Source organism: Notolepis coatsorum (assembly GCF_963971535.1).
Source record: "Notolepis coatsorum genome assembly, chromosome: 18".
Classification (NCBI taxonomy): Eukaryota; Metazoa; Chordata; class Actinopteri; order Aulopiformes; family Paralepididae; genus Notolepis; species Notolepis coatsorum.
This window is the reverse complement of record NC_140182.1, coordinates 44,899,749-44,913,964: the sequence shown is the minus strand read 5'-3', so window position 1 is coordinate 44,913,964 and position 14,216 is coordinate 44,899,749. Positions and strand designations below refer to the sequence as shown.

At 44.6% G+C, this 14,216-nt stretch overlaps 1 protein-coding gene across 1 annotated transcript in view; it reads left to right on the top strand.

The window, feature by feature from the left end:
- The window catches only part of mmp15a (matrix metallopeptidase 15a), a 162,993-nt gene extending 158,448 nt beyond the window's left edge, over positions 1-4,545 (top strand). The window contains exon 10 of the mRNA XM_084334407.1: positions 1,748-4,545. Coding sequence (XP_084190533.1) covers positions 1,748-2,247 — 500 coding nt within the window. The 3' untranslated portion in view covers positions 2,248-4,545. The remainder of the gene's footprint in view (positions 1-1,747) is intronic.
- Positions 4,546-14,216: the final 9,671 nt, after the last annotated feature.

Sequence of the window (14,216 nt, the reverse complement as noted above, 5' to 3'; positions counted from 1 at the left end):
ACTACACACCCTCAAGACCCCTACGCTCTGCATCTTCTGGCCGCCTCAGACCTACTCCTATCCAAGCTCCGGGAGGGTCATCAAAGAGAAGTCGCCTATTCTCAGTCCTTGCCCCACAATGGTGGAATGAACTACCCACCCCAGTTAGGACAGCCGAAACACGTCCAATCTTTTGCCGTCGACTAAAGACGCACTTCTTCAACCATTATCTGAATTAAAAAAAAAAAAAAAAAAAAATCTAACCCTAACTAACCATACTGTCATGCACTTGTCCTAATAAACTAACCTACACTGTAGCACTCAACACTTTGATGAACATTGTTACTCAGCTGATAGAGTTGTGCTCTTCCTGATGGCTTGTCGTACAGAACTTGTAAGTCGCTTTGGATAAAAGCGTCAGCTAAATGACTAAATGTAAATGTAAATGTAGACCCTAATATGAAAAACGATGTGATTTAATGCTCTATGCCAGGGGTCGCCAATTAGATTTGCCCACGGGCCAAATTTTCCCCAAGCCATTGTGTGGCAGGCCAATGATAAGTGAACATTTTTTAACTGTAAAAAAAAAAACGACATATACATGTTTGCACTGTCTTTTTTCTATTATAAAGTGCCTCTCAGACAGTGCATTACACATGAACAGATCAGTAATTTGATTTTAATGCAGGTGCTCGCATTATAAATCGAGATCAGTAGGGTGCATTTGATTTTAAGCACCACAGCGGGTGTATTATACATCGAATGTATTATTATTATTATTAAAACACAACACTCACCGGCATAATGCAGGCAGCCCTGCCCTGGACTTGATATTGTTTCTGCTTCGGTCCTCCAAAATCCATGTTAATAACATGTTAAATGTCCACTCGCGTTGAATGCCCACCCAACTTGAACACAGTTGCTTGCTCGTGTTGCCATGTCAACAAGCGAGAGTCACCGGTTGCTTATTGCAAGAGTTACCTGTTGCGATAAACCCGTATTTTAAGAATGACACCTGTTTATTAAAATAAGCTTTATAGGTTGTAGGCTCCTCTTCTGGCTCATCATATTTCCCCGTTGCATTGCAAAGAAGTTATTCAAAGACGTTTGTTTTGTTTTTGCAAACGTTCGCTCGCCGGCATCCCAAACGCGGAAGTGAAAGTGAAATTCCATTGGTTCTCCCAGTCCATGTGACCATTTCTAGCATTTCAATTGGCTATAGTGACAGCCATAGATATGATGAATAGATAGATACAGCTTCAAAAGACACTCTGGCGTCACAACGAGTGAATATTTCCTGCGCGTAAAATAAACATCATATTCTCAAAATAACCTGACGGGCCAGAAATTATTGCTGGCGGGCCCATTTCGGCCCGCGGGCCGCCTATTGCCGATCCCTGCTCTATGCCTTACCTTGACCGTGTCTATTTTGCTGCTATCTATTTCATGCTCGTTTTATACTTATTTTATGTCTGCACTTTATGCATTGTTATTAATCTGCCAATTGTGTGCTCATTGTATGCCTGTCATTTTCTTTTTACTGCTGTGAAGCACTTTGAGCTGCAATTCTTGTACGAAAGGTGCTATACAAATAAAGTTTATTATTATTATTATTATTATTATTATTATTATTATTATTATTATTATTATTAATTATTATTATTATTATTATTATTATTATTATTATTATTATTATTATTATTATTATTATTATTATTATTATTATTATTATTATATTATAAAAACTGTCCTCTCTCTCATCTCCCAGCACACACCTACTTCTACAAGGGCTCCAACTACTGGAGGTTCGACAACCACAAGATGAAGGCAGACAAGGGCTACCCGCGCTCCATCCTCAAGGACTTCATGGGCTGCGCGGGAGCCCCTGACCCCGAGCCAGACAGAGACACAGACGTGGACGCAGACGGAACGGAGCCCACGGCGGACAAACCAATCGTCCCATCGGTCGGAGACGACGACAGGCACAAAGAGCCGGACAGAGACTCCGGTAGAGACTCCAACGCGGACTATAACCCAGATGACACGTACGACGACGGAGAGGACCGCGGGAAAGACAGGGATGTGAACGTCGTGGTCCAGGTGGCCGATAACGAGTCCAAGGTCATGACCCTGATCATGGTGACCGTCCCGCTGGTGCTCATCCTGTGCATCCTGGTCCTCATCTACGCCATCTTGAGGACTCTGCAGAAGAAGGAGACTCCGAGGGCTCTGGTGCACTGCAAGCGCTCTCTGCAGGACTGGGTGTGACGCGCAGAATTAGACCTGATAGAATGGGCTTTCCTTTTTTTTCTTTTTTTTTTTCAAATCGACAACATCTTGAATTGTCCTTTTGACCTTTTTGGTATCACGGCACACAAATGACTGAATCAGAAGTGGTCAATCGGTCCGGTATCAGCCGAGACGGTTGAGATTTTAGGATGTGTCGGTGCGGTGCATGAGACTCTTGAGGTGTGGCCACGGCAATCATTTTGCCAACCTCTCCAGTGGCAGTTCTGTGGTTCCTACTTCCGGAGACTCATGCATCGTCCACACGTGAAACAGTGGTCGCGACGACGTTACCAACATTCTGTGTTCTGTGTACAGTGGCCGTCGCTTGTCAGCCGAGCTGCAAAGGCGAGACTCGTCGTAATTTTCACCTAAATGTTGTGTATAAACCTAACCCTTACTGGAAACCTCACGGCTAACCTTAACGTGAAATAAAGATCGTTTTCTTTTTGATCTTTGATTTTTGAAGATATAGCGATTTTTTTACCCTGCAGCTTTGCCAAAAAGTGAGGACCGTGCATGAGAGTACCATGATAAACTAGGAGGAGCCCATTCTATCCATCTTAATTCTATGGTGTGATGGCAATATGGTGGGCGAGATGGCCTTTTTTGTGATTTTTTTTAATAAATATGGACACAGTCAATAATGCACATACTGTAAGTGCACATAAGGACAAAACTACAGATGCCCTTATATGGTACTTACATTTTGTACTCACACACACACACGCACACGCACACACACACACACACATACATTCCCCTGTATTTTGACTATGGTGCTTCAACCAATTTTGACTTTTTCGGTCTTTAAAACAGACAAAATCTGCACTTTTCTTTGGTATAGTTGTTATTGTTGTTCATTGTTGCCATTGTTTTGGTGTGTGTGTGTGTGTGTGTGTGTGTGTGTGTGTGTGTGTGTGTGTGTGTGCGTGTGCAGAGCTATCTGTGAATGTCCATATAAACACACGTACACCAGTGGGGAATCCAGTCTTCCAACCGGCACAGGAATGTTAGACAGCTGTGTGTGTTCTATCTAGACCACCACCCCCTGCTCGACTCCTCCTGTGTCTCTCTCTTGCTCTCTCTCCCTACCTCTCTCTTTGACACACACACACATATGCATACACAAATGTATGCGCGCGCACACACACACCACATGATGTAACATGCTGACACCCACACACACTCATCATGTCACATGATGTAAGAGACTTGAATAACATACATTAATACGAGTTATCTATGCATACACAATGACCATACACGCACGCACACACACACGTACACACATTACCCAAACAAAGGCACATACAGTTTAGCTTGCACACAGGCACCAGACCAGTGTACTCACACCCACTCTTACAGCAATAACAGTTCAGACGGTGCTATCCACTAATAACAGTTCAGACGGCGCTATCCACTAATAACAGTTCAGACGGTGCTATCCACTAATAACAGTTCAGACGGTGCTATCCACTAATAACAGTTCAGACGGCGCTATCCACTAATAACAGTTCAGACGGCGCTATCCACTAATAACAGTTCAGACGGCGCTATCCACTAATAACAGTTCAGACGATGCTATCCACTAATAACAGTTCAGACGGCGCTGTCCACTAATAACAGTTCAGACGGCGCTATCCACTAATAACAGTTCAGACGGTGCTATCCACTAATAACAGTTCAGATGGCGCTGTCCACTAATAACAGTTCAGACGGTGCTATCCACTAATAACAGTTCAGACGGTGCTATCCACTAATAACAGTTCAGACGGCGCTATCCACTAATAACAGTTCAGACGGTGCTATCCACTAATAACAGTTCAGACTGCGCTGTCCACTAATAACAGTTCAGACGGCGCTGTATCCACTAATAACAGTTCAGACGGCGCCTGGGCTGCCATGAATAGGGAGAGAGCAGATTTGTTCATATCTAATGAAAGAAAATGGAGAGGTAGTTAGAGAGGGATGGAGGAAGGAAAGAAGGAAGGAAGGAAGGAAGGAATAAAACTAAAGACGAACAATTCCTTTTTGTTTATGTTGATAGAACTTGTATTTTGGGAGGTAGTGTGAGTAGTCCCCCTGCCCCCAAATCATTCTGCAATTTACCCCTGAATCTCAAGTTAACAAGGGTATGTATCCCATAATTTCAGCTCAGTGGGGGTGTACCATTCCCCCTCTTGCTCAGTCTGTCTGTCTCTCCCTCTCCCCCACCTCTGACCCTCTCTCTCTGACTCTCTCTCTGTCTCTCCCTCTCCCCCCTCTTCTGACCCTCTCCCCCCCCCCCCCCCCCCCCTCTGACCCTCTCTCTCTGACTCCCCCCCCCCCCCTCTGACCCTCTCTCTCTGACTCCCCCCCCCCCCTCTGACCCTCTCTCTCTGACTCCCCCCCCCCCCCTCTGACCCTCTCTCTCTGACTCCCCCCCCCCCCTCTGACCCTCTCTCTCTGACTCCCCCCCCCCCTCTGACCCTCTCTCTGACTCTCTCCCCCCTCTCTCTCACTCTGCCTCTCTTTCTCCCCCCCCCTTTCTTTCTCTCCCCCCCTCTCTCTCACTCTGCCTCTCTCCCCCCCCTCTCTCCCCCCCCCTCTCTCTCTCTCTGCCTCTCATTATGTAGTTGGAGTCAGTATAGTTTGTGAGATCTGTAAAAACACCAGTCAACCACGCAGCATCAGTTTTCTCCAGGAAAATGTCACGTCAACACAAACGGCCTCTGGAGTTGAGAAAGACTAGTTGATTTTAACGTCAACACGTGTCTGCAGTTTACAGTACCGTTGTTAAAACATCTGGCCTGGTTCCAGGATTAGGAAACGTGCTGAGATAACAAGATAACGTTTAGCTGTCAGTTTCAAAAGAAAAGAAAAAAGGTCCAGATAACGGCATGAGGTTTCAGACACTGACCATAAAGTGAAGCTTGACGCTGTGTCTCTTTAAAAGCCTGTGGGGCAACTGGAGTACAGGCAATAAACTGGACTGGAGTTATAGGTGCTGCAGTAAGCAATGCTCTCTCTCTCTCTCTCTCTCTCTCTCTCTCTCTCTCTCTCTCTCTCTCTCTCTCTCTGTCTATCATGCACACATTAAAGATCAAAGCAAAATAAGTATGCAAGTCTCTCATCCCTCTCTATCTCTCCCCACTCACCCCTCTCTATCTTTCCCCACTCATCCCTCTATATCTCTCCCCACTCATCCCTCTCTACCTCTCCCCACTCATCCCTCTCTCTATCTCCCCACTCCCCCCTCTCTCTATCTTTCCCCACTCATCCCTCTATATCTCTCCCCACTCATCCCTCTACCTCTCCCCACTCATCCCTCTCTCTCTCCCCACTCCCCCCTCTCTATCTTTCCCCACTCATCCCTCTATATCTCTCCCCACTCATCCCTCTCTACCTCTCCCCACTCATCCCTCTCTCTATCTCTCCCCACTCATCCCTCCCTCTCTATCTCACCCCACTCATCCCTCTCTCTCTATATCTCTGTCTCTGTGTGTGTGTCTCTCTCTCCGTCTCTGTCACTCTCTGTGTCTCTCTGTCTCTGGTGTGTGTGTGTGTCTATGTGTGTGTGTCTCTCTGTCTCTGTGTGCGTGCATGCGTGCGTGCGTGTGTGTGTGTGTTACTGTATGTGTATGTTTATGGGAGTTAGGAGCGAGCGGCTTACATGTGAGAAACCTGTAGGCGACAGCAGAGTGGATGCGGGCCTGCTTTCCATTACACACACATGTTGCTGATTTAGTTGTTTCAGCCACAGAGGAGGGAGAGAGGGAGAAAAATGCAAGAGGGGGGGATAAAGAGAGGAAGGAGGGAGGGAGAGGCAGGCCCACAAGCGGTTATGGGAGGGGGCAAATTGAGGAAGATGGAAAGGATAGATAGATAAAGAAAGAAAGTGGGCTTGGTGGATAGAGGGAGGGGGGTGCTTAGGAAGTTGGCCAGCATTTCCTTTGCATGAGCGATTCTCTGGAAAAAAGAGGATGGGGAAAGGAAAGATGGAGGGGGGAAGGGCGGCGCTGGCGTCTTGCCTCGTGACCTAGATTGGCTAAACTCTCTCCGCTTCTTAAACTTTACTTTTCTTTTTTGCCTTTCTGTTTATCATCATGAGAGAGTTGGCTGGAGATTAATTCCTCTTGGAGCCTGTCATCCCACCCACCCCTCTCCCTCTTTCTGTCTCATTTTCTCTCTATCTCTTCGCCCCTGTAGCCAATGATTCACTTCCCCAGTTTTGATAAATCGTCTGATATCTCCGGACTCTAGCTTGAAGAAAGGAAGACATTGTTGTGGCTGTGTGTAAACTACAGTCGTTTAGATTTGCCACAAGTGAATGGCTGACAGTATATCCTTTTTCTCTTGTGTTTTGATCTTATCTTTGTGTGTGTGTGAGAAAGAGAGAGAGAGAGACTGCATGTGTGTGTGTTTCTCTGCAGGGCCAACCTCCCATTGTTGGCAAGAATCTCTCCATCTACTCACACATACATTCCGTCATCAACACACACACGCTTGTAAAAAAAAAAACACACACACCAGCCAAAACAAAATTGTATACAACACCCAAGTGCTGTAGTGTTGTAATATGCAACAGACTAAGGAGAACATTCTGTTTGTCGTTCTGTACAAAAAGCCACTAGAACCACGCTAGAACACCTATGTTTCGCGGCAGTGGTCGGTTGCCTTTACTTTTATATATGTTCCGGCTCATCGGTGGCAGGTATTATGTGCCAATATTATCTGTTACGTTGTCTGTATTTGTCTGTGATTGTTGGATCAAATGCGTGAGGGAATTCTTTTTTTTACTTCTCTCTACAAATTGTGCGAGGGAAGCTTTTCATGAACATTATTCAAATCTTTTATTTGATCAGTTGTAGTTTTGTACATTTTGTATGTTTGCGCTCTCTGTCTGATGATTGACAGGAGCGTAATAGATGACGATGATGATGATGCATGCAGGGCATGTTCTGTAAAGCCTGTACACTCCTGTATAGAGAATGAGTAAGACATTCACAATAAAGACATTAGTAAAGGCAAAGCAAGTCCCTCTGTTGTCTCATCCCTGGCTTCTATGCACTGACGCATGGCGTATACATATACAACATACATACACAACATTCAAGTATTATTCATTTTCATCCAGCTCATTGTAGGGCCTGATATTATCATTTGTAATCTGAATGAATACCATATTTGCTCACTAGAGGGCGTCATTGTACTTAACATTATGAAACCCGTTGCTTACCATCTCTGGATGTTCTCCCTATGAACAAGACAGTACAATATTTCACTGCACAGTTCTAAATCATACATTATACACTTGTTTTTGCACACATGAGTATATTAATTGTAAAAGTGGAATGGGTATTTGGAAAAGTAAGTTAGGAAAAGAGGTCAAGGTTATTGTTAGGGGATATTATGTTTATATTATATTATGAATGTCCTCACAAATATGATAACAGGCATTTATAAAGTAGGCTATGTATGTGTGTGTGCATTCTTGCAGTATGTTAATGTCTGTACAGTATGTTAATATACCTGCCTAAATAATGCACTGTACTTTAATGTTAAAGCGACAATGTGTAATTATTCTATTCATTAAGGTCTGGAGTGTGTACAGAACAAACCGAGACACCAGCACTTCAACGAACCACTCGCTTCCGCTGCTATACAGCCGGAAATGGTCTGGTGTGACCGGCTCCAGAGGCCATCGTTTCTTTGGATGAGTATTTTCTTCCGCAACAATGGAAAATAAATACACAGCCACTCTGACCACGAGAAAGTATTCACTCTGCAGAAAGTCTGCATATGTGCATAACAACATAAAGTGTGGTGGTAGTTAACAGTCAACATGAGCTGGTAGCCATTAACGCACACTAACGTTATGAAGCACACTCTCAGGGGCTCATACAGAACCAAGCATTTCACCGTAAAGTACATGTATTTTATTGTGACAACTAATAAACAAACTTGAAACTTGAACTTAACAGCAGCCTGAGAGAACAGCAGGCAGGACACTAGTAAACATAGAGTACTTATTATATTGTTTGGCAACAGAGGAGGTCATGGGTTGTTTTGACACAGGGTTCCTGGAGCAGGGGACACAAGTGGCATAATGTGTCACAATAGGGGTTGAAAGGATGAAGTCAACAATTCCTTTTACAGATGTATAATATGAACAGACAGGAGTCCCAGTGTGTACCTATAACTGCTACACATGTCCTTACTAAATAAGCAGCTGAAAATAATACGCCTTTCTCCTCTTCTCGTGAGGTTTGAAGTCAGATTTGAGTGCTACCACTTGAAAAGCACACATACATGTATAACACCTGAGTACACTAGAGACAGTACCACTTGAGACCAGTGGGTGCCACAATTACACATTGTCCCTTTAATGTACCTGTTAATTGTGGTACGCATGCACACAGTCTGTGTGTTCCTGCCCGTGTGCAAGTGTGAGTGAGTGCATCCCCTCCTGTGTCTTATTGACGCCAGAGGTAATCAGGATTAGCTGCCATCACAGATCATCCATCACGGCTTTACCTCTGCCCTTGCTTTCTTTTACTCCCTCCCCCCCCCTCTCTCTCTCTCTCTCTCTCTCTCTCCCCCTCTCCCACTGCTGTTTATCTGTCACCTCTCTTTCTAATTTTCTCCATTCCATACCTGCCTCTCATTCTCTCTTCCACTTCCATCTCCCTCTTCCATTCTTTTTCACTCCCTCACTTATACATACTCTTTCCAGCCTGATGACGTGACCCCCCCCCCCACACACACACATGCACACCTTTCTCCAACCTGTACCCTAAAGATGCTTTGTCAATTGTCCAATGAGGATGCAGGGCATTATAGTGGTGCCATATTTCAGCTGATGAGCTGTGGTGTCATCGGCCCATCCTACCAGCTTATCCCCACCTGAGCTGATAATGGGATCTGCTCAGGGCTTCCTGTTCTTCCACAAAGGGTTTTGCGGATCCCACTCCCAGACAGAGCAACAGCCCACCCCCCCATGGGTGGGCGTGAACTGTCTCGCAGTTTGAACTGTTTGACCTGCTGATTCGTTGGTTGGTTGGTTGACTGATAATCAGTCTACCTTTTCGAGCTGTCTATGTAATTCTCTGACTTCCTAATTGCTTATCCACCTGGTTGAGTTACTGTCTGACTGACTGGTTGACTGGCAGTTGTATGGCTGTTTTATTATTTAACTGTTCCTCTGACTGGCAGACTGGCAGTATGATTATGTCTATGTCTGACTTGTGTGTCTGATTGGTTGACTGGCTGGCTCGTGTGTCTATGTATGGCTTGTGTGTTTCAACATGTAGATCTGCTATTTCCTGCCTGTTGTTGTTCTATCTTACATACTGCCATTTGGGTGGGCACTTTTATCCGAAGCACCCTTTGAGCTACATGACTTTATCACCCAAGTTTCAGGTTTATTAGTCACATCTCCTTTTACAGTAGAGGAGTGAGAGTATTGATTATTGGCTCCTTGGTGTCCCCCTCAGCAGTCTCCTTGTTTCTCTTTTGCTCTTTCTGTTTCATTTAATTTAATTTACCTTTTCTTTATGCCCCCCTCCTTCTCCACACACACATAAACGCAGACATGCACACTAATTCTCACATGCACAGAAACAGTCAGCAAGTCTATGCGCCCTGTCCCTTTCATGAATTGTATACAATTAATGGCATGGCATAGCAGACATGACAAAACAGACATGACATAAGAGACATGCTAATCACATTCTTCCAATCACTTTCTCCTTGTACTCCCATCCATTCCTTCTTCTCCTCCCCCCTATTCTCTCATTCTTTCTTACCCCTCCCTCCCTTTTCTTCCCCTGCCCACCCAATCTCTTCCTCCTCTCCTCTCTCCTATATTCTCTCTCTCCCCCTCTCTCTCTCTCCCCCCTCCCGGCCTCTCTCTCTCCCCCTCTCTCTCTCCATCACTCTCTCCCCCTGTCAGTCCCTGCTCCTCCTCACGTTACTCCTCTCTCTCATCCTCCCGTTGGTCAACTTTAATCGTCTCTTGACGTGACACAACAGAGATAGAGGGATCAATGATTCTCAGATCGACTAATTCTCTTTGACTGCCCACTACCAGCATGGCACCTGTCCGTTAGTGAAAGGATAAGCTTATATAGACCATGATTGGCCGCGTCAGCTGGTTGGGTGGCGGCTGTAATGAGGATGGAATGGCGGCTGTGAATAAGGCAGGAAGGGTATCTAGGCTACAGTACAAGCAGGTTACTTGTCTCCAGTCTGTTTTTACAAGGTTAACCCTTTCACTACCACACTACCAAAGGGTTAACCCTTTCACTGACACGTGACAAAGGGTTAACCCTTTCACTACCACACTACAGACGGTTACAATACATTGCTAATGAATATTATATAAAATTTTGCAAAGTTGCCCCCCACTTGCCGGTCTAGGGAGCATAGAAGCCTATCACATGTCTCCTCCGATACATGTGGAGGCAGCCAGTCGCATCTTTTCACCTGACAGCGCGGACTCTCATTGGGTGAGTGTAACGCGTGGGAGGTCACACTACCTCATCCAGCTCCCTTCCTTGCTGAGCAGGCGCCCGACCGACCTGTAGGAGTCGCTGTTTACAACGACCAGGACCCACCCCACCGACTTCCCACCCGCTGACACTGCCAATTGTGTCAGTGTGGACGACCGACCAAGCCGGAGGTACCGCGGCAGCTGGATTCGATCCCACTGTCTGCAGTGGTAGGCAGACGCTTAGTCCGCTGCGCTACCCGGCCGCCCTTCAAGGGGGTTTTACTCAATATCTTCCGTGACCTTTTAAAATTGGTGAGCGTGTCGTATCTGAGAAAGAGCTATGTGGTTTCCTACCCCTGCTTCATACGACAGTACATAAAAGAAGGTGTGAAAGGTTGACATGACAAAAGTTACGGGATGGACAGGTGTAGTGCTGAAGACCTTTCTGTTGTCTTGGACTCGTCTCTGTTTCTGTTCTTTTGTCTATTTTGGCTTTGACTCGTCTTGGTCTCTTTTTGTCCTTTGCCTTCATTTAAGAATTTTCAAAAGATGCACAACATTCGTTTCATTCCAACTGGGAGGGAAACAACTTATTTAATGCAGAAATCCCATAATGCACTCTTAGTTGTTGCCAAGGAGAATAGAATAAGTCTTTAAGAATGTTACCTTTCAAAGGAGACCAAACTCGTGCATGTGCTATAAGTATAAAGTATAATAAATCGCAAATAACTTTTTTTCTTAGTCAGGTTTTTTCATACAGAATACTGAAAAAATAAGAGAAATTGAGATCAATCAAGAGTTATTTTTTTTTCAATTGTCAACTGTTCAGGATTGTACTTGAAAGTACTGCGTTTTAATTTGACCTCGAAGGTGCTTGAGTTTACAAAAGGTCCTTTGCGCTATATATTATTCCGAGTTTGTTGGCCCATGTCACCCCACTTCTTAGGGACCTGCACTTGCTCCCCATTGCTGCACGAATCCGCTTCAAGGCCCTCGACCTGGCATACCATGCGGCAAAGGGAACCGCTCCCGCCTACCTCCGGTCAATGGTCTCTAACTACACACCCTCAAGACCCCTACGCGCTGCATCTTCTGGCCGCCTCAGACCCACTCCTATCCAAGCTCCGGGAGGGTCATCAAAGAGAAGCCGCCTATTCTCAGTCCTTGCCCCACAATGGTGGAATGAACTACCCACCCCAGTTAGGACAGCCGAAACACGTCCAATCTTTCGCTGTCGACTAAAGATGCACTTCTTCAACCATTATCTGAAATTAAAAAAAGTATAATAATACATTTCAAAAAAATTATCTAGCCCTAACTAACCTTACTGTCATGCACTCGTCCTAATAAACTAACCTACACTGTAGCGCTCAACACTTTGATGAACATTGTTACTCAGCTGATAGAGTTGTACCTTCCTGATGACTTGTCGTACAGAACTTGTAAGTCGCTTTGGATAAAAGCGTCAGCTAAATGTAAATGTATTCCTAAAATTGCTGCACTTTGTTAAAAATTGCATTGATCTGTTGGTCTGTGTAGTAGCAAATACAGGATTTGGCTGCTTAAACATATATATTATGTATATTCATTGATTCACTCGTATACCAAAATCGATTTGAATTGAAACATTTTGCTTTTCGCATCAAATATTGATATGCGATTAAAATATGATTAATTTAGATGAATTAACTATAAAGTCTCAAATGAATTAGATTAAAACTTTTAATTGAGTCCCACCACTAGTCTTTATTTGTCAAGCAGCAACACACGCATGTAAGATGAAGTCTTTATGTGTCATGCAGAAACACACGCATGTAAGATGAAGAAGAAGTCTTTATTTGTCATGCAGAAACACACATGTAAGATGAAGAAGAAGTCTTTATTTGTCATGCAGAAACACACATGTAAGATGAAGAAGTCTTTATTTGTCATGCAGAAACACACGCATGTAAGATGAAGAAGAAGTCTTTATTTGTCATGCAGAAACACACACATGTAAGATGAAGAAGAAGTCTTTATTTGTCATGCAGAAACACACACATGTAAGATGAAGAAGAAGTCTTTATTTGTCATGCAGCAACACACATGTAAGATGAAGAAGAAGTCTTTATTTGTCATGCAGCAACACACACATGTAAGATGAAGAAGAAGTCTTTATTTGTCATGCAGCAACACACACATGTAAGATGAAGAAGAAGTCTTTATTTGTCATGCAGCAACACACACATGTAAGATGAAGAAGAAGTCTTTATTTGTCATGCAGCAACACACACATGTAAGATGAAGAAGTCTTTATTTGTCATGCAGAAACACACACATGTAAGATGAAGAAGAAGTATTTATTTGTCATGCAGAAACACACACATGTAAGATGAAGAAGTCTTTATTTGTCATGCAGCAACACACACATGTAAGATGAAGAAGAAGTCTTTATTTGTCATGCAGAAACACACACATGTAAGATGAAGAAGAAGTCTTTATTTGTCATGCAGCAACACACACATGTAAGATGAAGAAGAAGTCTTTATTTGTCATGCAGCAACACACGCATGTAAGATGAAGAAGAAGTCTTTATTTGTCCTGCAGCAACACACACATGTAAGATGAAGAAGAAGTCTTTATTTGTCATGCAGCAACACACACATGTAAGATGGGCGACACACAGGAACATACACACATGTATTGGGTCACTGATGAAATGTCTTTCTGCGCTTGACCCATCTCGTCCTTCCGCCCAAGGGCAGCCGGGAGCAGACATGGGCTGCGGTGTGGGCCGCGCCCGGGGACCAATCCAAGTGCTCCTGTCCGTCGTTGTCAGGGACGCGACCTGTTCTGCATGTTTTTCCATTGTGTTTATGTCTTTTTGGCAGGGAAACCCGAGCACAGGGAGAACATGCAAACTCTACACAGAAAGGCCCAGGAGATACCCCACCTGGGTACCTGGCAACCCGACAATATCATAGTGTGTCTACATTTTGGCCAATAGAACACTGTGCATGAATCTTTTTAAAGAAGAGAATATATGTCTGTGGATTTCACCTGGTCATTGACTTGACTTGGACGACTGAGCGTATTGAACCCTATATGCAGAACACAGAAAAGCAGACAGGTCTTTGTAAAACTCAAAAGCGGGTGTGTTTATTATAAAGAGTCGTCTGGTATCTGGGCAGGTATCGAATATACACGGAGGGGGTTCTCATAAGGTCCGGGGCGTGTGTGGGGGGCAGGGTAGTCAAACAGGCATGGGTCATAGAACGTAATGGGTACTCAGGCAGTTCGGGGAGTAAGCAAGGGGCAGGGTAATCCAACAAGCGAGGGGTCATACACAGGAACAGATACTCATACAGTCCGGGGAATAAGCAAGGAGAATGGTCAGGCAGGCGGAGGTCATACACGGAATCCAAGAGCACAAGAACAGGATGAAGAGCCAGGTAGCGGACTGAGGGAAAGGAGGACAACACAGGGTTAGACTGTC